We start from the raw sequence: 22,986 nt of genomic DNA, 5'->3' as shown, positions 1-22,986 counted from the left end.
ACAATGTGGATTTCACAAGTTTCAAAATCTCCCCTCCCCCTACCGCATCCCAAAACCAGTCCAGCTCGTCCCTGCCTCCCTAACCTGTTCTTCCTCCCACCTATCCCCTCCTCCCACCTCAAGCCGCACCTCCATCTCCTACCGACCAACCTCATCCCGCCCCCTTGACCTGTCCGTCCTCCCTGGACTGACCTATCCCCTTCCTAACTCCCTACCTACACTCACCTTTACTGGCTCCATCCCCGCCTCTTCGACCTGTTTGTTTCCTCTCCACCTATCCTCTCCTCTATCCCTCGTCTATCCGCCTCCCACTCTCTCCCTATTTATTTCGGAACCCCCTTCCCCTCCCCCTTTTCTGATGAAGGGTCTCGGCCCGAAACGTCAGCCTCTCTGCTCCTATGATGCTGCTTGGCCTGCTGTGTTCATCCAGCCCTGCACCTTGTTGTCTTGCAAATGCTACAGTCCTGTTTGGAAAGAGGTCGAGGACAAAATCCAGCAACTACAGTCAGCAGTGAGAAAACTTATAAAGATGCAAATCCAGGAATTTGGAAGTCTATGGGCTAATAAATGAAAGCGCAGATTTGGTAGACTTACTTGATCCTTTGAATTCGTGGACAGGATTCAAAAAGATGTTGTAGTTGGTTTTGTACATGTGAACTTTCATTTATCATTTGTCAAAGCACCACATAATGAAAGGAAAATTAAAGTCTGTACATTTAAAGCGGCAATGGAAGCATGGATCCAAGATTGGCAGAAGGACAGAAGACAGTCAGTTGTGGAGATTGTTTTTCAGATTGGTAGGAAATAAACATCAATGTTCTCTTGAATTAGTATTAGGATCACTGCTCATTTTTTTGTAAATTACGGACTAGGACCTGGGTGTGCAGAGTATTATTTTGAAATTTGCAGATGATCTGAAACCTGGAAATATGAATAACTAGGAAAATAGTAACAGGCTACAAAGGTATAGACAAATACTTGGAATGGGCAAGCATATGAAGGATGAGATTTAATGCAGAAAAGTGTGAAGTGATATATAGTTAAGAAAAATGAGTAAGAGTAAGTTGAACTAAATGGTGCAATTTTAAAGGAGTAGTCATGGAGTAGTCATACACATTGATATGGGGATACACATGTATAAGTATTTAAAGGTGACAAGATAATTTGAAACGCAAAAAATAGGAGCTGTGGTAAGCAAGTTAGCCCATTGCATCTATTCTACTGTTCAACATGGCTGACAATGCCATACTTCCACCATCTCTCCATAGCCCTTGACACCTTTAATATCCAGAAATCTATCTTTTTCTTAAATATATTTAGTAATTTCATCACCACAACCTTATATTGTAAAAAAAAATCCACCGGTTCACAGCTCCCTAAGTGAAGAAACTTCACGTCTTAGTCAAAAATGGCCTGAAATTATGACTCAATTTTCTATCCCCTTGGTTAGGGTTAACATCACTCCTGCATCCTGTATGTCTAGACGTGTCAAAATGTTATGTTTCAATGAGCTCCCCGCTCATTCTTCTACACTGAAGTGAATATAGGCCCAATCAACCCAACCTCATTTCACACAACAAACTTTCCATCCCAGGAATCAGTTGGTAACCTTTGCTGCACTCCCTCAATGGAATATCTTTTCCTAGGTAAAGGGACCAGAACAGTGGACAGTACTCCAGGTATGGTCTCACCAAGGCCATGTAAAGAGAAGGTTATTTTTTAAAAAAAGCATGGGGTCCATGGCTCACTTAACAGAGTGTAGAAGCCAGCAAGTTATCTGAATACTTGTAAAATACTAACTAAGCCTTTTGTCTGGTATTTTGCTCAGTTTGGGACAATATATTCTGAGAAGGGTATACAGGCCTTGGTAAGGGTGCGGAACAGCTTTAATAGAATGCTCCCAGGGTTGGGAGTTTTAATTTACATTCAGAAGCTGGTGTTGTTTTCCTTGGAATAGAGAAGCTTAAGAGCTCATTTGCTTAAAATGTACAAAATCCAAAGTTGTTTTGATTTGCGTAAGTGAAGGGAAACTGATTCCAGTGGCAGAAGAGATGGGAACCAAAAGGCAGAGATTGAAGGTGAGTGGTAAAAAAATCAGAGTTAACACAAGGAAGCATTTTTTACAACATGAGTTGTTTCAATCTGGAAATCATGGCATTGACTCAATTTCTCGCGTATCTGGTCTCCTCTGGTACTGAAAAGGGCAGTCACTTAATCCTTTATGGATTGTGCAAATCTGTAATCTGCCTAAACTCCCTCCCTATAGATGCTGCTTTGTCTGTTCTATATTTGCATTTTTAAGACCATAAGACATAGGAGCAGGAATCAGGCCAATCAGCCCATCGAGTCTGCTCCGCCAATCAGTCATTGATAAGTTTCTCAACTCCATTCTGCTTTTTTCCCGTAACCCTTGATCCCCTTGACAATCGAGAACCTATCCATCTCTGCCTTAAATATGCTCAATGACCTGACCTCCACAGCCTTCTGTGGCAGTGAATTCCATAGATTCGCCACTCTCTGGCTAAAGAAGTTTCACCTTATCTCCAATCTAGCAGGTCTTCTCTTTACTCTAAGGCTGTGCCCTCGGGTCCTAGTCTGTCCTACCAATGGAAACATCATCACAACTTCCACTCTGTCCAGCCCATTCAGTATTCTGTAGGTTTCAATTAGATCCCCCCTCATCCTTCTAAACTCCATCGAAAATAGATCCAGAGTCCTCAAATGTTTTTCAATTGTTAAGCTTTCATTCCTGGGACCATTTTCGTGAACCTCCTCTGAGCCCACTCCAGGGCCAGTATATCCTTCCTGAGATATGGGGCCAATTTATTTCAGATTTTGTACATCCATAGAATTCCTGCTGTGTTTTTGTTTATCAGCTGGCATAACAAGATGTTCATTGTTCCTAGTGTTTGTGGCGTGTTTATTTTTAAAGAGATTTGAAAGCTATACAAGGTATTTGGCTGGGTTTCTTTAATTGTTATTAAAATTGCATGGACAAAATTGATTTCACAGACCATCTGGATTGCCAGTCATTAAAATCTACAAAAGAAGGATTATCAGGTTGTACGAACAGAAGAAGGCATAGCCCTAAGTTTCTAATTAAATCTACTGAAGCAGAATTTTAATCTGAAGGTTTATAAACTTGTCTAGACATCCATCTCCTCATGCTTATTAAATAAAAAAGGACAGTATTATATAGGGGAAAGTTAACAGATTGGAGCACAAACATTACATTATGTTTATTTACTCAAACTACTAAATTTGCATGTTGCACAAAATAGATCTGTCAAACTGTGTAGATTTAGATTTGTGGAAATAAATATAGTTTACAATATATGGCCTTCCAAAACACATGCATCTGGTGTATCATTTTAATACGGAGATTTTAGAAATACAGTGGATGCTGAATGATATATTCTACATAAAAATCTGTTTCTCTCCAGTAAAAGAATGCAAGTGATAAACATTTAATTACTTCTTGGGTTTTGAAGGGAGAAGTAAAGAAAAAGGCAGAAAGGGAAAAGAGTTGCCAGTGTTATGAGCACAAAAAGTAACTCACTGGCTCTAGCGGTGAAGTGGAACAAAATAGAAATCATAGTATTTTTTGAAAAAGCATGTTTAATGAAAAGAATAAAGGTAAAATCAGTTGCTTCTCAGAATATTAAAACATGCATGCTGAAAAAACGTGTATGCCTTCCAGTGGACTTCTGTCATATCTCTGGCCAAAATTCATTGGCATTTGGGGAAATTGGCTGGATACTTTAGTGCCTGGAACTTTACCGGTAATTTCTAGGGAGTCTTGTTTGGTTGAAACTGTTGTCCAACCAAAACATACATGCAGGAGCCACTCCTTTGCACCCTCGGATGGTAGCAGGCACCAGTCCGTATGATTTTGAGGAGTGCCTGGAATGTGCTTGAAATGTTGAGGGTTACCATTAGTGAATCGCACTTAGGTGCAATCCCCCTGAATTCTTTTCATTCACTTATGGGACGTGAGTGTCATTGGCTGGCCAGCACTTATGGCCCATCCCTAGTCGCCCTTGAGGAGGTGGTGCTGAGCTGCCTCCTTGAACCTCTGCAGTCTGTGTGCTGTGGGTAGACCCACAATGCTGGTAGAGTGGGAGTTCCAGGATTTTGACCCAGTAACACTGAAGGAATAATGATATATTTCCATGTCAGGATAGTGAGCAGCTTGCATGGAAACTTGCAGTTGGTGGTGTTCCCATGTAACTGCTGCTGTTATCCTTCTAGACGATAGTGATTGTCATTTTGGAAGGTGCTGTCTGAGGAGACTTCGTGAATTTCTGTAATGCATCTTACAGATGGTATGCACTGCTGCTTCTAGAGGTGAAGGGAGTAAATGTTTGTGGCTGGGAGCCAATCAGGCATGTCGGTTTGTCTTGGATAGTGTCAAGTTTCTCAGCTGTTGTTGGAGCTGCAATTATCCAAGCAAGTGAGGAATATTCCATCACGTTCCTGACTTTGAAAAGTCAGGAGATGAATTACTGGCTACAAGATTTCTAGCCTCTGCCCTGCTCATTATTCTTTTTTTTCCTTTATTCATTCACGGGATGAGGGCGTCGCTGGCTAGGCAGCATTTATTGCCCATCCCTAATTGCCCAGAGTCAACCACATTGCTGTGGGTCTGGAATTACTTGTAGGCCAGACCAGGTAAGGATGGCAGTTTCCTTCCCTAAAAGGCACTAGTGAACCAGATGGGTTTTTATAACAATCAACAATGGATTCACAGTCATCATTAGATTCTTAATTCCTGATATTTATTGAATTCAAATTCCACCATCTACCATGGTGGGATTTGAACCCAGGTCCCAAGACATTATCTGGGTCTCTGGATTAATAGTCCAGCAATAATACCAGTAGGCCATTCCCTCCCCTCTTGTAGCCACTATATTTATATGAGTAGTCTATTTCAGTTTGTGGTCAATAGTAACCCCCAGGTTGTTAATAGTGGGGGATTCCTGCAGATTATCGTCAGTGCTAGCTGTGAAATAAACTGGTTAGTGGAACTGCCAGGATTGCACCTCGTGGTAATTTGGGGCATTTATGTTTCCATATGAAAAATGTGCTTTTGATGCAGTATTTATTACAAGTTGACCATATGTTGGTACTTAATTTTCTCAATAGGATACTCAGTTGCTGTGGGGGAATTCACAGGAGACTCTCAACAAGGTAAGTAGCTTAATTGATCAGCAAAAACATGTGCTCATTTATTATGTATTTATTAGACATTTCCTCCTCTTTAAAACAAGAGTCTTTTAATCTCTACCTAACCTAGTAAAATTACATTCGAAAAACTTAATTTTCCTGTCTTTTATCTTTGATTAGAATTTGTTGCTGGAATTCCAAGGGGTGCTGAAGCATTTGGATATGTATGTAATAACATTATTTTCTTTAGTCTTGTTTTCAAATGGATCTTGCTGTTTCGTTTTGTCTTCATGTCTTTCTCTCGTCCTATCCTAAATAAGCATGCATTCTTGAAATGCTATATTTCATTTCTTTTCTTCTATTTTTGAATGTCACCCAGGGACCCGGGTTCGATTCCAGCCTCGGGCAACTGTCTGTGTGGAGTTTGCACGTTCTCCCCGTGTCTGCGTGGGTTTTCTCCGGGTGCTCTGGTTTCCTCCCACAGTCCAAAGATGTGCAGGCTAGGTGGATTGGCCATGCTAACTTGCCTGTAGTTTTCAGGGATGTGTAGATTAGGTGGGTTGTAGGGGGATGGGTCTGGGTGGGATGCTGTGAGGGTCGGTGTGGTCTTGTTGGGCCGAAGGGCCTGTTTCCACACTGTAGGGATTCTATGAAACAGTATATGCTATGAAACAATTGTACTACACCACTACTTTCTCCTTAGCAACAGTACCAATGTGGATACAAAATTGGATGCATGATTGCAAACAGAGGCTAATGATCAATGGATTTTTTTTGGGCCGGGGGAAGGTTTTTAATAGAGTTTCCAAGGGATCTGCATGGGGACCCATGCTTTTCCTGACGTACATTAATGGATCTTAGCATGCTGGGGATAATTTCAAAGGTTGTATTGAATGCTTATTTGGATAGAAATGGTGAGCAAGGATGTAGGAATAAAGCAGGAGATTGGAATTAGGTAATGATGCTCTTTTGAAGAGGCAGTGAAAGCACAATGGTTTGGACAGCCTCATTGAGTGCCATGACAATTCTGTGATTCTGTGAAAAACAAGTCAAAATGGGGATAAATTTCAATGACTATCTGAAAAATGGATTCATACAACTTTCTAGTCCTACCAAGTAAATGTTGAAACAGCACACTTCCCTTTTACGGGTAACAGCTTTTCAAATATGCAAATTAAAGTTTGATGCATTTGGTGCCTATTTGTACCAAGCTCTGAGTGTTGTAAGAAGTTCCCTTAAAGCTGCCTTCATCACTTTGCTGCTTTGTGGGGTCACGGGAAGAAATGCTCTTCCTGATTTCAGGCTGCTGGCCCATGTTCAACCTCTCCCAGAATTGTCTCTCTCCCTTCAGGGACAATTGGTTCAACATGGGAATCATCTGACCTCTCACCCTTCCTGAGGAGGCTAACTGCAATGGAACATCTGTGTGATGCCTGCAGCTCAGCTGACATACTCAAAGGTTGGAATGTGAAAGCTGGATGGGCCTCCCAAGATTGCTTCAGACAATCAGTGTGCAGTCCACCAAATATGCTTTTATTCTGGGCAGAAGTTGAAAATTGAATCTCGTGTTGTTATTTTGTCTCCCGCTCCTTCTCTCTTGGTCAAAGCCACTGCAGTATTGAATAGTGTAAGTAGTGAGCCCTAAGCAGTCAGTGGCACAATATGTTGTTGGCAATGAGTTGACCTGCCATACTTGACTGGATATTTTTAAAACTGATGGTTCATATCTTTTTCATCAACATTTCATTCGCCATGTGATTGTGTTGTCAGGAATCAAGGCCAATGTAAACATACTTTTGTTTTCGTAGGTTGCCATCATAAATGCGACAGATATGACATTCATCTTGAATTTTACTGGCGAACAGGTAAGATTTTGTTATACCTGCTCATTTTAAGAAGCCCAGAGAGCTGACAAAACCATATTTTCTTACCAAATAATAGTTTTCAAATATTTTGCAAGTTCAGGTGATGTTGTTATTAGTAAAAACAACAAAATCACTGCTAAAATCTTGACCCAGTAACAAAAGGTAGAATAATGCATATTAAGAACTAAAACTGTTCAAGACATTAGTAAAAATAGTAGATTTTCTCACTCACGTTGAACTTGACCAAACATTAGTCTGGTATGTCCAGGTTTCCTTGCATTGTGTGGTTTTGACTTTTATTTTGTTTTCAACTTTGGAAACAGTATTATTATTTTAAAGGCATATGTGTAATATGCCATCATATCTATCTAGTGTCACATCATGTGGAGATTCCGTACTTTGAGGTAGGTTTGCACATGACTTTGACAACACTTCTTTTGCCCACAAAAGACACAATTAGCTTAGTAGCTTCTAAAGCCTCTCCGGAGAATTTATTCATGTCCCACGTTGTTACGAAGTTGAGTAGAGTATTCATGAATTAGAAGGCAGGAAGTTTGAATTTGTTGGTAAAAGTGATCGTGGGGAAAAGAGTGCTGTGGGCCCTTGTGCTTTGTCTGTGTTGGAAGTTTATAAATGCAGGTGCACAGTGAGTGCCCAAGTGGAAATATTTTCTACAGAAAAGCCAAGCAGCACTTTTTCTAAGACAATAAGTTTGAATTTGGCCAATTAATTTAAACCAAGCACCTAGATACAGAAAGCCAATTGAATTTAAATCTGATGGTGTTGACAACTTGAAACCAATCATATTGTAAGAATTTGATAATGTCATTATGGGTATATAAGATGAGGGCATTTGGAACATTGGGGGAGAATCATCCATCACCTGCGATAGTCAGCACCATTCAACTCCCAGAGAAAGCCCATCTAATTAATCAAAGGTACCATGGTATTTTAACTGAAAGTCCTCCTTGAAGAAATTACAGAGATAAAACATCCCTGACAGCGGAATTGGTGGAAGAAAGGTGTCTGTGAAGATTCCAAATGATAGTTTGTGTGAATTTGGAGAGATTAAGTTTTAATTTGTTGTTTTCTTATTAATTGGGTTTATTAAGTTGGACTTGTGTTTATTTGAGCAGTACTCCAGTAGAATTTAGACCAGATAGGAAGTAGCTAGTGGTCTAAGAGGGGAATTGTCAGTTTGTTAGTAATTCTGTTAATTTGTTCATTGTTGGGTTAAATAAATAAATTATTTCTTGTTACTTGTAAAGGGATTTTCTTTTCTTTTAACCACTCTTTTAACAGATTACAAGGGGAAAGGTGAGCTTCTCTGGGTGTTTCAGGGCTAATTATTAGAAAGGAACCTGTAATCCCATCATTGCAGATTGGGGATTGTGTTTTGGTTTAACTATCAGAGTAGTTTGGCCATTGCCCTGCCACCAAATTTCATTTCTAAACATTGCTTCTAAACACTGCTTTGTGATGTTTTCTTGCTATTTGAAACCTTATATCAATTTCAGTGTTACTTGTGGAATTTTTCAAATTCTTTCACAGTTGCTGTCTAATATACCTGTGCTGAGTAGATATACCACTAAATGATGTAGTAATGCTTTGTATGTGAGTCTAAACACTCACATGATGACTTTGGCTTCTTTATGGTAGTTTGTACTTTCTTAATGTTACAAATATTGGTATCTTATGCTTCCATTTAACTGAACTGATGTACTGTAGCTTGCCCTATCGGCTCAGACCTACTGTAGCTAGTTGTGTACTACCAATGAGAATTACAGGTGGAATGTATAGTTTACTCAGTGCCAAGTGTGACTTTGTTCTCTCTTGGAGGCTACCAATTTCTCACAGTTTTAGACAATTAGTGGTAATCAGTGGTAGATCATCTGAAAAGAACAATCTTTAGGTGAAATTATCCTAAATGGACTTTACTTTGCATTTTTACCTTGGTGGATTTGTTCAACCTGTGAAACAAATTTCAGGGTGTATAGAGGAAATAATGAAGATATAGATTTCATTAGGCTTTAACTATCACCTTCCAAAACAGTGTTCAGCAGACACATGAAATATTATGTTACTTAAAGTGGTTAATCATGATTCAAGATGATTCATCTGGGGAGGCAACAGCCTTAAGTGGTTCTATTGCTGGACTGTTAATCCAGAGACCCAGGTAATATTCAGAGGACCTGAGTTCAAATCCCTTCATGGCAGATGAAGGAATTTGAATTCAATAAAAGTCTTGAAATGAGTCTAATAATAACCATGAACCCATTGTCGATTCTTAGAAAAACCCATCTGATTCACTAATGTTCTTTAGGGAAGGAAATCTGCCATTTTTACCTGGTCTGGCCTACCTGTGACTCCAGACCCACAGCAATGTCATTGACTCTCTTAACTGCCCTCTAGGCAGTTAGGGATAGGCATTAAACACTGGCCTAGCCAGCAGTGGCCACATCCCATGAATGAATAAATAAAAAATGACTCCAGTAATTTGTTTCCCATTTTTAATTCACAGATGGCTTCCTATTTTGGATATACCGTGGCTGTCTCTGATATAAACAATGACGGGTGAGTCTAGCAACTTTATGAATACAGCAACAAATATCAGAGATGAGTGTTGAACTATGAGGTGGCATTTAATGCATTTCATAACAATCCTCCACGTGAAAAATATCTGATGATCTTCTGATCTCTGGTGAAAATGTTAACTTCTAGTTAAAATTGGAGATCCACACTGACAACCTAGTGAATATAGTTTGGTTACCTTTTTATCAAAATCCCTTGTAATTTTGAATTTCTTTATTAGGACTTCTCTTAACCTTTACTGTTAACCCAGTGAAAAACTCCCAGTTTATCTAATGAGACCTCATATCGAAGATTCCATCCTTGGCTCCACCTATTGGTTATATACATTAAAACCTGCGTGTTACATCAAGGTTGATTCAAATCTCGACTTCTTTGCTCTGCCTTTGCTGTGTATTCTTGTTGCCATTACCCAATTGATCTTTGTCTTGAACAATATACTTGATGCAGTGACCTCCAAATTTTGAATAACAGTTCCATATTTACACTACTTAGTGTAAGATGAAGTGCTTCTTGGCTTCTCAGCTTAATACTTTAGTTCTCAATTTAAGATAGTAGACTGAAGTTTCCCCTCCCTGATGTGACAAGAATAATAGTGAGCATGGTGACAAAATAGGGTGAAGTCTGATCTTTCATATTGAGATAAATTTAAGCCTTCAGCAACTTCAGAATCTCATCCTTGAGTAGCGAACAGTGACTGTTATTTTCATGCATTTGCATTTCACTAAGCCCTACATGCATTCCATTTCCAATTCTCGTTTTCACCACTGAGAAACTAGCGGGAGCAATTTTTGGAGAGATAAGAGGTAGCTCACTGAGCACCTGTCCCAGTCATCCTGCAACTGCTTCTTTTGACAATGTCTGTGTGCTTCATGGTCACCATCCTCCTCAACCTTCTTCCACTCAACTCTGCTTCAGCAAACCATCAGTCCCACCACATTGTGTCTTCGCACCAACTCAGTCACTATATCAGCTCTTTAACACCTTACTTTGAGTGGACAGACATACCTACAGCTTACATACTTCTGACAAGTTCTTTTGCAGGCTGGGACAGTCACAAATATTGCAAAGAACAAGAACAAAGAAAATTACAGTACAGGAACAGGCCCTTCGGCCCTCGAAGCCTGCACCGACATGCTGCCCGTCACAACTAAAACCCCCTATGCTTCCAGGGACCGTATCCCTCTATTCCCATCCTAATCATGTATTTGTCAAGACACCCTTTCAAAGTCACTATTGTATCAGCTTCCACTACCTCCCCCGGCAGCGACTTCCAGGCACCCACCACCCTCTGTGTAAAACAAAAACTTGCCTCATTCATCACCTTTAAACCTGGCCTCTCGCACCTAAACCCATGGCCCCTGGTAACTGACTCTTCTACCCTGGGAAAAAGCTTCTGACTGTCCAGTCAGTCCATGCCCTTCATAATCTTGACCTCTATCAGGTCCCCCCTCAACCTCGTAAACCTGAACAGCATGCTTTTGAACTGCTATGGACACACGCATCTAGTCCCTCTTATTTTGCTTTCTTATTGTTTGCTCACTTTGGCACTTAACTTGGAGGCTGCCAGCCGATGTCTGCTTCATATCCTTTTCTGGGCACACATTGATTTTAGCAATTAGTTCCCCTATGACCAGTCTCAGCAGTTTATCTTGTTTTCTTAACACAGAGGGCAAGGCAGACAGCTTGTGATAGTGGAGAGCACTGAACATTCAAGCTGTCAGTCGGAAAGGGAGTGGATATGTCACTGCAAGGCATTGTGCTGTGTCAGTGTCACAGCTGCAGCATGATAAAGCCCACTGTGAGCAAATAACAATGGTGAAAGTTAAAGGGGAAAAGGTCTTAGTGGAGTGAGGAGTCAGTCAGTCAGAGGAAAAGTGCCACTGTCAGTCAGGGGGATCATTCTGTTAGACTGCAGGAGACAGGCCAGTGGTGATGCAGGAGAGGCGGTGAGATGTGCTCAGTGAATGAGAGGAAGTGCAGAGGACAAGCAGAGTACTATTAGTTTGTGAGGGTGGGGTGGTCTGAGCAATTAAGTGGACATGATGCACGCAATACTGAGGGTTGGTGTCCATGAAAACTGAAAGAACTGCGGATGCAGTAAATCCAGTTGCCTGTCACTTTAATACACCACCCTGTTCTAACATCTGCCTCAGGCTGACTGCAGTGCTCCAGTGAAGCTCAGCGCAAGCTAGAAGAGCCACACCTCATTTTCCGTTTGGAAACCCTGAAGCTCTCTGGACTCAATATCGACTGCAACAATCTTAGGGCCTGAACTCTCCCATGTCTGAGCCCCCTGCCCTACACACCAGGCTTTGTTATCACAGTCTGCCATTACACACTAACTATTGTTAGTCATTAACAGTCCCCATTAACAGCTATTCAACCTCCTAGCCAGACTGTTATCAACTCCTTTGTCTGTCCATCTGTTCTCTCTCTTTGGGCTCTATCCCTACGTATTGTTTACTCCTTACCCCCTCCCCCCACCCTCTCTTCTGCATATAAACCAACATTTTCCTAGCTACCATCAGCTCTGATGAAGGGTCATCGGATCTGAAATGTTAACTCTGACTTCTCTTCAGAGATGCTGCTAGACCTGCTGAGCTTTTCCAGCAACTTCTGCTTTTGTGGTTGTTGTTGTTGTCTATGAGCCTTGGTGAGATGTATGTGCAGTGGCACAGTTAGAGAGAATGCCAGCCGTTTAAATATGAGGTGGTGTCTTTAAAATGATTTAACCAAACATTTAGTCACCTCCACTGCCCCCTTTTCTATCTCTCTCTTTTCCTGTGTCAACATCTGGTTTCTCATATACATACTATGAAGTGACACGAAACATTTCTTTACGTTAAGGATACTGTATAAATGAAAATTATTGTTTGTCCTTACCTCAGCCTGGCATGTTAAATATGTGCATCTCTTGATTTAATAAACATCCTCATCAGTTGTGTGACCCTTCGATCTTTTACTTATAAATTCTGTGTTCCGTGTGCTTCTTTCTCACCTCACCTGATGAAGGGGCTATGCTCCGAAAGCTTGTATTTTCAAATAAACCAGTTGGATTATAACCTGGTGTTGTGCGATTTCTGCCCTTAATAATATCTTTGCACTCCAAATAATTCTACTAATTTTTGAAAGGCTGAAGATATGCACTGCCACAGAAGAAGTAAAACACAGTTCAATCGGTTGCATGTTTATAACAGAATGGAACAGGGAGAAGTTCACATCTAAGATTCCCACATGCAAGTTTTGAAATGCCGGTTGAATCATTAAAAAGGAAATGTTGAGCAGCATTTGACATTTGGTGCCCCACCTTCCTTCAGGAAGGAAGGAGAGATTGGATGCCACACCCCATCCAATTTTCCTACTTCCACATAGCTCTTGCTGTTTGAAGAGGCCGATAGCAGGATGGCCTTCCACTCCCTGACCTTAAAATTGGCACAAGGGTATTGAATTCAGAATATGAGCTGTGGATAGAAACAACTGGAAGAAAATCAAACCAAGAAGTTTCTACCGCCCACAGTGTGCTGTTAAGACCATGAGTCACCCATAAACTTCCTTTTATGTATTTTTCAACATTTCTTTTGTTAGATAACTTATTCCAAGGCCTTTCAAATGAACTATTTGCCCAATTAGTTTAATCCTGTGTTGCAGTGTTTTTAACTTACACAAAAAGGTGATGGCCCTAGATATTCTGATGACCAGCTAGTCATTGAACCAGTGCAGTCTGGAATTATACATTGGGACCAGATGGAATCCCTTGAGTAGAATAGAATAGAATTTGCTTTATTGTCACATGTACACAAGTACAAAAGGACAGCAGTACAGTGAAAAGTTTACAATGCCATCCCACATGGTGCCACCTTATGTACAAAGCACCTAGGTACAAATCTTACATACAAAATAGAGAAATAAGGGAAAAAAGTTACATTACCTTAATTATTCATTATGTAAGTTAGAAAAATAAGAAATTAAGTTCAAGTTAATAAAGATAAACATTGCAGCCTTTCTATAAAGGGCCTGCAGTAGATCAGCGTAGGGGCTTCCACACGTCCCACTCAGCCCTCCAGCCCATTGTCCATCCCCTGTAGCAAAACTCCCTGATAATTCCCTGGGAAATTGAAAATTGTGATGGGTAACTCCTCAGCACATTGGAGCCCTCTGGAAGAATCCATTTGAGACAGAGAATCTGGAGAGTTCTCTGTGTGACTTGGAGAACTAATAGTTATCCAGGAAAGGTTAGACAATTAAAAGCCCACTGTAACTCCTGGATAACTGTTAAGCTGGCCCTCAGATCCACAACCCCAAACATACCTCCTCCAGCCCCTTTTAACCCTTGTGCCCACTGAGTCCTGGATATCAGATGCCCACCACAGCCCTGACCAGAAGCCCCCAACCCAAGATGGTTCAACCCCCCCTGAACAAGCTCAAAAGAACTCACACACACACTCTCACTCACGCACTCACACACACACTCTCACTCACTCACACACTCATTCACACTCTCTCTCTGTCACACACACACACACATACACACACACACACACACACAAAATTGGAATTCCTAGCTAGAAATATGGAGCTCAGACTAATGGAAAAAAATGCAAGCAGAATAGTAATCTGACTGATTACCCCCTTCTAGGATTATCCACTCCATATAACTAGTGTAAAAGATGTGATTTTCTCATTCTGTACATAAAATTAGAATTATTTCCATAATCATAGGCTTTTCTTAATTTATGGTGTTCTCTCAAACAGTAAAAACTGTCATTATGATTTTGGCAATAAAAATATTCCTTTACAATTCAGTCCTTAAGTTTAGATTAAAGTACGAAATGGGTAAATGTTGACTTTCATCCCACTGAGATCCATTTTAACGTCTTGAATGCATTATTTTTGTAGCCATAATGTAATTACTATTCATTCTTATACCAAATGTTTTGAAACTAAAATAAGGCAGAAGATAAAGTTTCCTAACCCTTGCATTTTTGTGTTTTTAAATGATGTGTTTCACAGATTGGATGATGTGTTAGTCGGTGCTCCACTTTTCATGGACCGGGAGTCTGATGGAAAGTTGAAGGAAGTTGGGCTGATTTATCTTTACCTGCAGGAGGAAGAGTTCCTTTTCAAGGACCCTCAGAAACTACTAGGAATGGAAGTATTTGGAAGATTTGGAAGTGCAGTAGCACCTTTGGCAGATGTGAATCAAGACGGATATTATGGTGTGTGTAAACTGCTATAGATAATCCTTGGCATATAACAGTAAGAAGTACTTAGTTCTTTCTGAATGGCCAATTAATTATATACCATTTGAACAAATGTGATATCTTTATGTGATATCTTCCTTAAAGAGAAGTTGGAGGAAGCAGTACTTTATTTTACAGATTAAATTAACATATAGTATATATCAATTTTCAAGATTATTTTAGGCATTATGATGATTTTTCAGTATCATCTACAACTACTGTAAAGAAATATGTTATGAGGAGGTAGTTTAAATGTTTCTTAGAGCAGCTCTGTTAAAGAGGTAATTTTTCTGACTGAGCAGTAGATGCTCTTGATGCTGGTTATGTTTGCTTTCTAAAATTTAATTTTTAGAATCATATATGATGTGTGTTTCACAAAAGTCAAACACTTTTTAAACAATGAGAGATGTGAAAGAGTCTTTGAAAATAGACAAATGATCACAAGAGTGAACAAATATGAAATTTGTGAGAAAAACAAACATGGAACTAGGAAAGAGAACTGTTTAATAAAACAGTTGTATTGCACAGTTTACATTAATGCAAATTGTTTTTGGCATTGTTTCATGAAAAGGTTTACACTGTAGTCCAGATATGCAGTCAGCTAAATTAAATTTAGACAGGCGGTGTTAGATGACCTTGAGGAAGTAATCTTACAATCATTTGGCTTCATACCAACTACAGTTTAATATGAAGGTTACATTTTTAAAGAACTGGCTGTTCTGTTGATTTTTGTTTTGTTATGATTTGACCAGTATTTGGATGCTCTGTGCAAGCAGATATCTACAGGACATAGTTTTTTCTAGCTAAAAGGTGACTGGAAGGCAGTAAAAAACTGAGAGTCTCAATCTACAAAGCAGCGAACTCTAACTTTAGGAAATTGGTGCACAATTTTAATTTTATCATTGCAATCTTAAGGCATTTTTTATGCCAGTATTCGAGAAAGTAAAGCTAGAACCAGTTTGGTGCATAGCATATTTAGATAGTATATTACACCTCCCGTCTGTTCTAGGCCTCTGGAGATCCTTGTTGCATGTGCTCAGAATTGGAACTTCATTTCCTGTTATGGCTTTTCACACCCTTTTCTTTATTAGTTGCCTTTTTTTTTGTTTAATTGTCACATATAGACCAGATGTTGTCCCAAACCAGAGCGAAATGTGTTCTTATGTGCTGAAGCAGTTTAGTACATTCAAAAAACAAGAATACCAAAATAAAAATCAGAGCAAAAAATGTTTTTGTTGTTGTCAGTAGCAATCAAGCTGTTATGTTATATATCCTCCAAAGCTGTAGGCTGGATGGAATCAGCAGGCGGGCAGTTATAAGACCGCAATAAGATCATGATTCTTAAATTACTAAAGAGCCTTTAAAACCAAATAAACTTCTGATAATTTCCAGCCACTAATTATAAGACCACAAGACATAGGAGCAGAAGTTAAGCCATACAGCCCATCGAGTCTATTCCATCATTCTGTCATGGCTGGTAAGTTTCTCAACCCCATTCTCCTACTTTCTCCCCGTAACCCTTGATCCCCTTGACAATCAAGAACCTACCCATCTCTGTCTTAAATATACTCAATGACCTGGCCCCTACAGCCTTCTGTGGCAGTGAATTCCATAGATTCACCGCTCTCTGGCTAAAGAAGTTTCTCTTTATCTCTGTTCTAAAAGGTCTTCTCTTTACTCTAAGGCTGTGCCCTCAAGTCCTAGTCTCTCCTGCCAATGGAAACATCTTCCCAACATCCACTCTGTCCAAGCCATTTGGTATTCTGTAAGTTTCAATTAGATGCCCCTTCATTCTTCTAAACTCCATTGAGTATAGACCAACAGTCCTCAAATATTCCTCATATAATAAAAAGAAGAAAGAAATAGAATCTGCACTTCTGCACAAAATCAATCTCTATTTATGTAATGTCTTTAACATGGAAGGATATTGATTTGATTTGATTTATTACTGTCACATGTACCTAAGTACAGTGAAAAGTTTTGCTTTACAAATAGTACAGGTAGATCATAACATACAAGGACATACAGATCATAGGGTGTTTAGACAGAGCGAGGCATTCAGGGTTACAGCTACACAGGAGGTGCGCAAAAGCAAGATCAACATTAGACTTAAAATTAGAGAGATCCATTCAGCAGTCTGATAACAGCAGGGAAGAAGCTGTTCTTGAACCTGTTGGTACCTGTGTTTAAGCTTCTGTATCTTCTGCCTGACAGAAGAGGTTGGAAGAGAGTATTAGTGGGATGAGAGGGGTGTATGACGATGTTGGCAGCCTTTCTGCAACAACGACAAGTGTAGATGGAGTCCATGGATGGGAGGTTGGCATTCATGATGGTCTGGGCTGTGCACACAATCTACTGTAGTTTGCACACAATCTTCTGTAGTTTCTTACTGTCCTGGGCAGAGCAGTTGCCATACCAAGCCATTGTGCACCCAGATAGAATGCTTTCTATGGTGCTTCTGTAAAAGTTGGTGAGGCATCTTACAGAAATATAACCAGAGAATGGGGGGCAGAGTTCGGGATGGCGGGGCAGGGAGGGGGAGTGGTATTTGGAGATATGGTTAAAAACGCATGGTTTTAAGGAAGATCTTAAGAAGAAGAAGTTGGTGAAGATGTTTAGGTTGGGAAGTCCAGAACATAAGATCACTGAAAACAGTATTTTTATGATAAAGGTTTATAAGACTGGAGGAGGTTACAAAGATAGGATCAAGGTCATCTAGGACTTTAAACCAAAGGATGCATATTTTGTATGATGGATGCAAGTTTGGGTCAAGATCCCAATGATACTGTCTTACAGCAGTTTCTTCCCTGCTGTTATTGGGGTGCTGAATGGATTTCTGTAATTTAAAATCTAAAATTGATCTTGCTTTTGTGCACCTCCTGTGTAGTTGTAACCCTGTAAGAATGATGAATGAGTGTTAATTGGTGCAACATAAACAGAGCATGCAGAGTTTTTTGATGGATTGAAGTTTGTGGAAAGTAGGATGAAGGTTGGACAAGATGTGGAAATTCTTCAATCTTTCAAGTTTAATAATTTTAATATTAAATACTAAGTTCAAGTTGGAATTGTGGAGTCTGCAGATGATAAAATCACAATATGAGGTTTTCAGTAGTCGATGTGCAGAAGTGAAAGCTTGTTTGGTGAGATTAACACCTAGCATAATGGGAGAGATGGGCACAGATTTAGGAAGTGAGAACATATTCAAGGAAGGTGATAATATGGAATCGCAATGACCTTCATGAACTTATCATTAAATTATAGACATGTACAGCATGGAAGTCGACAGACTATATACCAAACATTATTTTACGTCTAGAATTAATTTCATCACCTACAAATAGCAATAAATATAACTTCAGTTCTGGTAATAAAAGGTATGTGTGACCTATGATGGGACCTGGTGGAAATATAATTTATGTAATATTTTTGCACAGTATTAGTATTGGGCTAATTTATACCAGACTGGTGATTGCACTGAGTTATATGATGCCATGTGCCCTTTTTTTTTAAAGAGAGATGCAGAGAAATAAAACTTCAATTGGCCTTTTTAAATGATTAATGCTGTTTTATTTCTTTCTCCTCATGTAGATATTGCAGTGGGTGTACCTTTTGGGGGTGAAGATAGGAGAGGCAAAGTTCTGGTTTACAATGGTCACAGCGGTGGGTTAAATTCCAAGCCATCACAGGTCCTGGAAGGTTTGTGGCCCTCTGAGTCCATGCCTCCTGGATTTGGCTTTACCTTAAGAGGAGGCTCAGACATTGACGGGAATGAGTATCCAGGTAAGAATTAAATTTTAGGAGAAATTTTAGTTTTGCAATGGTGCATTTTTCTGGAACAGGGTTAGGATGAACAATAACATTCCACCAACGTGATGTAATATTGTTCCCCTCAATGATTGCATGTGAGCTGTGTAACAATTGACTTTATATAAATGTTTATTGCTAGCAGAAAATTTACTTCTGCTGCACATGTGTGCAGGTAGAACTATGTAATTATTTAGATGACACGTGTTCAGTCAGTTTATTAGTGATGTTTATGTTGGCTTCTCAAAAAAAAAGCTTGGCAGCGTTCTGAATTGCCCTTCAATTTGTAATGATAGGCACGTCTTGAATATCTCAGAACCTCTTTTGATTATTGCTGTAATTCTCACTGACAATCAGAAACAGTTAGTGTTCTGTGTGAATATGAGTAATTGGACAACAGATTCTGCCTTCACCCATTTAAAAATGATACATGAAATCATTATAATTGCATTCAGATTGTCAGCATCGTATTGCCATTAATTCACTAATGTTGTGCAGGCTAAAGTGACCTAATGGGCACATAACATCAAGTCTTTATTCTTATAGATTTAGAACAATTCCTGACAGAAATAATTATGCTATTATTGAAATGAGCTAACAAATGACTGGATTCAACAGTGATGCTTCATTCCAGTTCAATTCTGAATAAATGTCACAATAACAGCTTAAACATGACTTATTTTAATATCCTTCTTAAAGTGTTTAATCTGAGCTAGTCTGTAATGCATGAGGTTGTATAGGTAACTGTGAACTAACATTATGAACTACCGATGACCAAAATTCTCATTGTTCTGTGGTGACTGTGCCTGTTACAACAGAGGAAATTCATTTTTCACTCACAATTAACATTGACAAGAGAACTTCTGATGTTTTTGTTTGGTACACACCTTTTTGAAAGTGTTAAACAAGGATGATGTGTTCCCTAATGATGTAAACGCTATTGATTTGCTTCATTTCCTTTGATTTTCAAAGCTTTGGCATTGTCTTTGCTGTCATTGAGATTAGCTTTTGTGATGATTTAAAACCTGAACTATTTATTGATACTGCATGTTTTAATTTTCAAAGCTATAGTATTCGCATTCACATTTTACCAGTTGTGTGATTCTCTTTAAAAGTAAACTTTAGTAGAAGCAGTTCAAATAATCCAATTAAAATGTCATACTGGTTTGAGCACAGCACTTCTAGACTGTTATAGCTACTAGACAACTAATTCAAAATCAGAAATGCAGTTGGATGCCAGGAATTGAGTCCATGATTTACTTTATAGTGGCATCTATTGTTTTAACAAACCTATTTAAGAAGGCTTTAATTCTTTGGAGCATGCAGTGCCCACGAAATTTCTCGATGCCTTTCGAGAGAGGTGAGCACCGCAGGGGGTACAGTGCATTATTTCCCCGTCCTACTCTGTTTTGATTTAGCCCCTTCCCTCTCTTCCTACTCTCCATCACTTTTGATGGTTTGCACCAGGCTTTGCATGTAAATATCTAATTGGCTACACGGGTAATTTACTGGTTACAGTAAGTAGTTAAAAACAAAAAAAAAGTCATAGTGATTTGGTGATGGGGAATAGAAACATTCAGTTTTGTGTAGGAGGACTTCTTGATATAATAAAAAGTGTTTTGAAAAAATAGAAAAGAAATTAAAAATGGGAAGAATGCTTTCTTGAATTAAAAAAGAGTGTTTTTATGACACAGATGGTTTGATGATGGTGCAGAAAAATGTTCAGCAGTGCATAAACACAGCTGCAGATTTCTTTTCTACTATCATAGAGTCACAGAGCCATAGACCTGATCAGCATGGAAACAGACCCTTCGGTCCAACTCGTCCAAGCCGACCAGATATCCTATATAAATCTAGTCCCATTTGCCAGCATTTGGCCTATATCCCTCCAAACCTTTCCCATGCATATACCCATCCAGATGCCTTTTAGATGTTGTAATTGTACCAGCCTCCACTTCCTTTGGCAGCTCATTCCATACACGCACTACCGTCTGCATGAAAAAAATTGCCCCTCGGTCCCTTTTAAATCTTTCCCCTCTCATCTTAAACCTATGCCCTCTAGTTTTGGACTCCTCCACCCCAGAGAAAAGTTCTTGTCTGTTTACCCTATCCATGACCCTCATGATTTTATAAACTTCTATAAGGTCACTGCTTAGCCTTCAACGCTCCAGGGAAAAAAGCCCCAGCTTATTCAGCCTCTCCTTGTAGCACAAACCCTCCAACCCTGGCAACATCCTTGTTAATCTTTACTGACCCCTTTCTAGTTTCACAACATCCTTCCTATAGCAGGGAGACCAGAATTGCATGCAATACTCCAAAAGTGGCCAACCAATGTACTGTACATTTGCCACATGACCTCCCAACTCATATACTGAATGCACTGACCAATAAAGGCAAGCATACCAACACCTTTTTCACTATCCTATCTACCTACGACTCCACTTTCAAGGAATTATGAACCTGTGCTCCAAGGTCTCTTTGTTCAGCAACACTACCCAAGACCTTACCATTAAGTGCATAAGTCCTGTCCTGATTTGCCTTTCTGAAATGCAGCACCTCACATTTATCTAAATTAAACCCCATCTTCCATTCCTTGGCCCATTGGCCTATCTGATCAAGATTCTGTTGTACTAAGTGGACTCTTTGCTGTCCACTTCGTCACCAATTTTAGTAATATCTGCAAACTTACTAACCATACTTCCTGTGTTCACGTCCAAATCATTTATGTAAATGACAAAAATCAGTGGACCCAGCACCGATGTTTGTGCCACACTGCTGGTCACAGGCCTCCAGTCTGAAAAGCAACCCTCCACCACCACCCTCTGTCTTCTACCTTTGAGCCAGTTCTGCATCCAAATGGCTAGTTCTCCCTGTATTCCATGTGATCTAACCTTGCTAACCAGACTACCATGAGGAGCCTTGTCGAACGCCTTACTGAAGTCCATATAGATCACATCCATCATTCTGACCTCATCAATCCTCTTCATAACTTCTTCAAAAAAAAACTCAATTAAGTTAGTGAGACATGATTTCCCATGCACAAAGCCATGTTGACTGTCTGGTAATAAATGCTGTGATAATTATTACATTTCTATCTGGGACTAAGATCTGAGATGCAGTAAAAATAGTAGTAACTACCTGGTTGAAATGTGAATATATGTTGGAAACACAATAGCTGTGATGTCACAAGTCTGTTGGTGAAGACTTTTTGGGGCCATAAGCAGGAGAAACACCAAAGCCCATAATGTTCTCCCTCACCCAGTTGGTAGAATGTGGTTGTTTCCATGGTTATCAAATTACTGTTGGACTTCTTTCAAAAGCTCTTTTTTGAGTTGTGCAAGGGATAGGTTCAAGATAAAGTTTCCCACTTGATTTACCGTGTCAATGAAGTTCTGTACTTCATCTTCACACCTTAGTGCCAGTAGTTTATTGAAGGCTGTTGTCTTCCTTGGAATCACCATGCCTTATTCTTGGATAAGGAGACCTGGAAGTGTAATTGTTATTCTCAAGAATCAGCATTTCTCATTCCCTGTAAGGCTTTCGGTAATGGCTTTAACATGTTCCTAAACCTCAGATCATGTTCCTCTTCATTTTACCATGCACTAGAATATCATCCATATAGAAAATGACTCCAGGATTCTAGACATTGCTCTTTGTAAAATCTCTGTTGTACAGGCGATCTCAAAGGTAGACAGTGAAAAAATGCTGCGCAAAAGGAATAATAAATGCACCAAGCAATCTTGACTCTTGGTCTAAGGTATCTGCCAGAACCTACAGCTAGCATTCAGCTTTATGAAAAAATTGTTTGTCGTCTGTTTGACCAAATCATCATTGAGAGACAAAATATGTTGGATTTCCCTCCTTAACGTTTTGTTCAACTGCTGAGATTCACCAATAATCTTAGTTCTGCATTTGTCTTGGGAGCAGTTACAAGTCCTGAGCACCATTGTATTTATTCTGTCACTGGTGATATAAACCACAATTAGTCATGCTGTTGGACTGAGATTTTACTTTATCCCATCTGTGGATCAAGAATTTCCTTGTGAGTGTAGAAGCAGATGAACTTAGCATTTTCTTGCAGAGTAATGTAATACTTCTGCTTCAGTTTTCTAAACCTTTGTGTAGTTGCATAAACTCTTGCCAAAATTCTTCCCGTCTTCTCTCTGAAGTACTGTATTCACTTTGCCTCAGAGACTTAGGTGAATACATGCATTCTGTGGTATTTCAGTAGTGCAGAACAGTTTTCATCCCATCTTAATTAAAATAATCAAAATAAATTTACGAAGAGTACTGAATCAGAGATAGTAGGAACTGCATAG

The 22,986-nt window shown here is 39.5% G+C and overlaps 1 protein-coding gene across 1 annotated transcript in view; it reads left to right on the top strand.

The window, feature by feature from the left end:
- The window catches only part of itga8 (integrin, alpha 8), a 208,356-nt gene that overhangs the window by 57,197 nt on the left and 128,173 nt on the right, over positions 1–22,986 (top strand). The window contains exons 8-13 of the mRNA XM_048607871.1: positions 5,146–5,190; positions 5,347–5,390; positions 6,975–7,031; positions 9,553–9,605; positions 14,634–14,839; positions 18,452–18,643. Coding sequence (XP_048463828.1) covers positions 5,146–5,190; positions 5,347–5,390; positions 6,975–7,031; positions 9,553–9,605; positions 14,634–14,839; positions 18,452–18,643 — 597 coding nt within the window. The remainder of the gene's footprint in view (positions 1–5,145; positions 5,191–5,346; positions 5,391–6,974; positions 7,032–9,552; positions 9,606–14,633; positions 14,840–18,451; positions 18,644–22,986) is intronic.

This window comes from Rhincodon typus, chromosome 2 (genome assembly GCF_021869965.1).
Source record: "Rhincodon typus isolate 14 chromosome 2, sRhiTyp1.1, whole genome shotgun sequence".
Taxonomy (NCBI): Eukaryota; Metazoa; Chordata; class Chondrichthyes; order Orectolobiformes; family Rhincodontidae; genus Rhincodon; species Rhincodon typus.
Note: the sequence above shows the minus strand (reverse complement) of the source record. Positions and strands in the feature narration are given on the sequence as shown.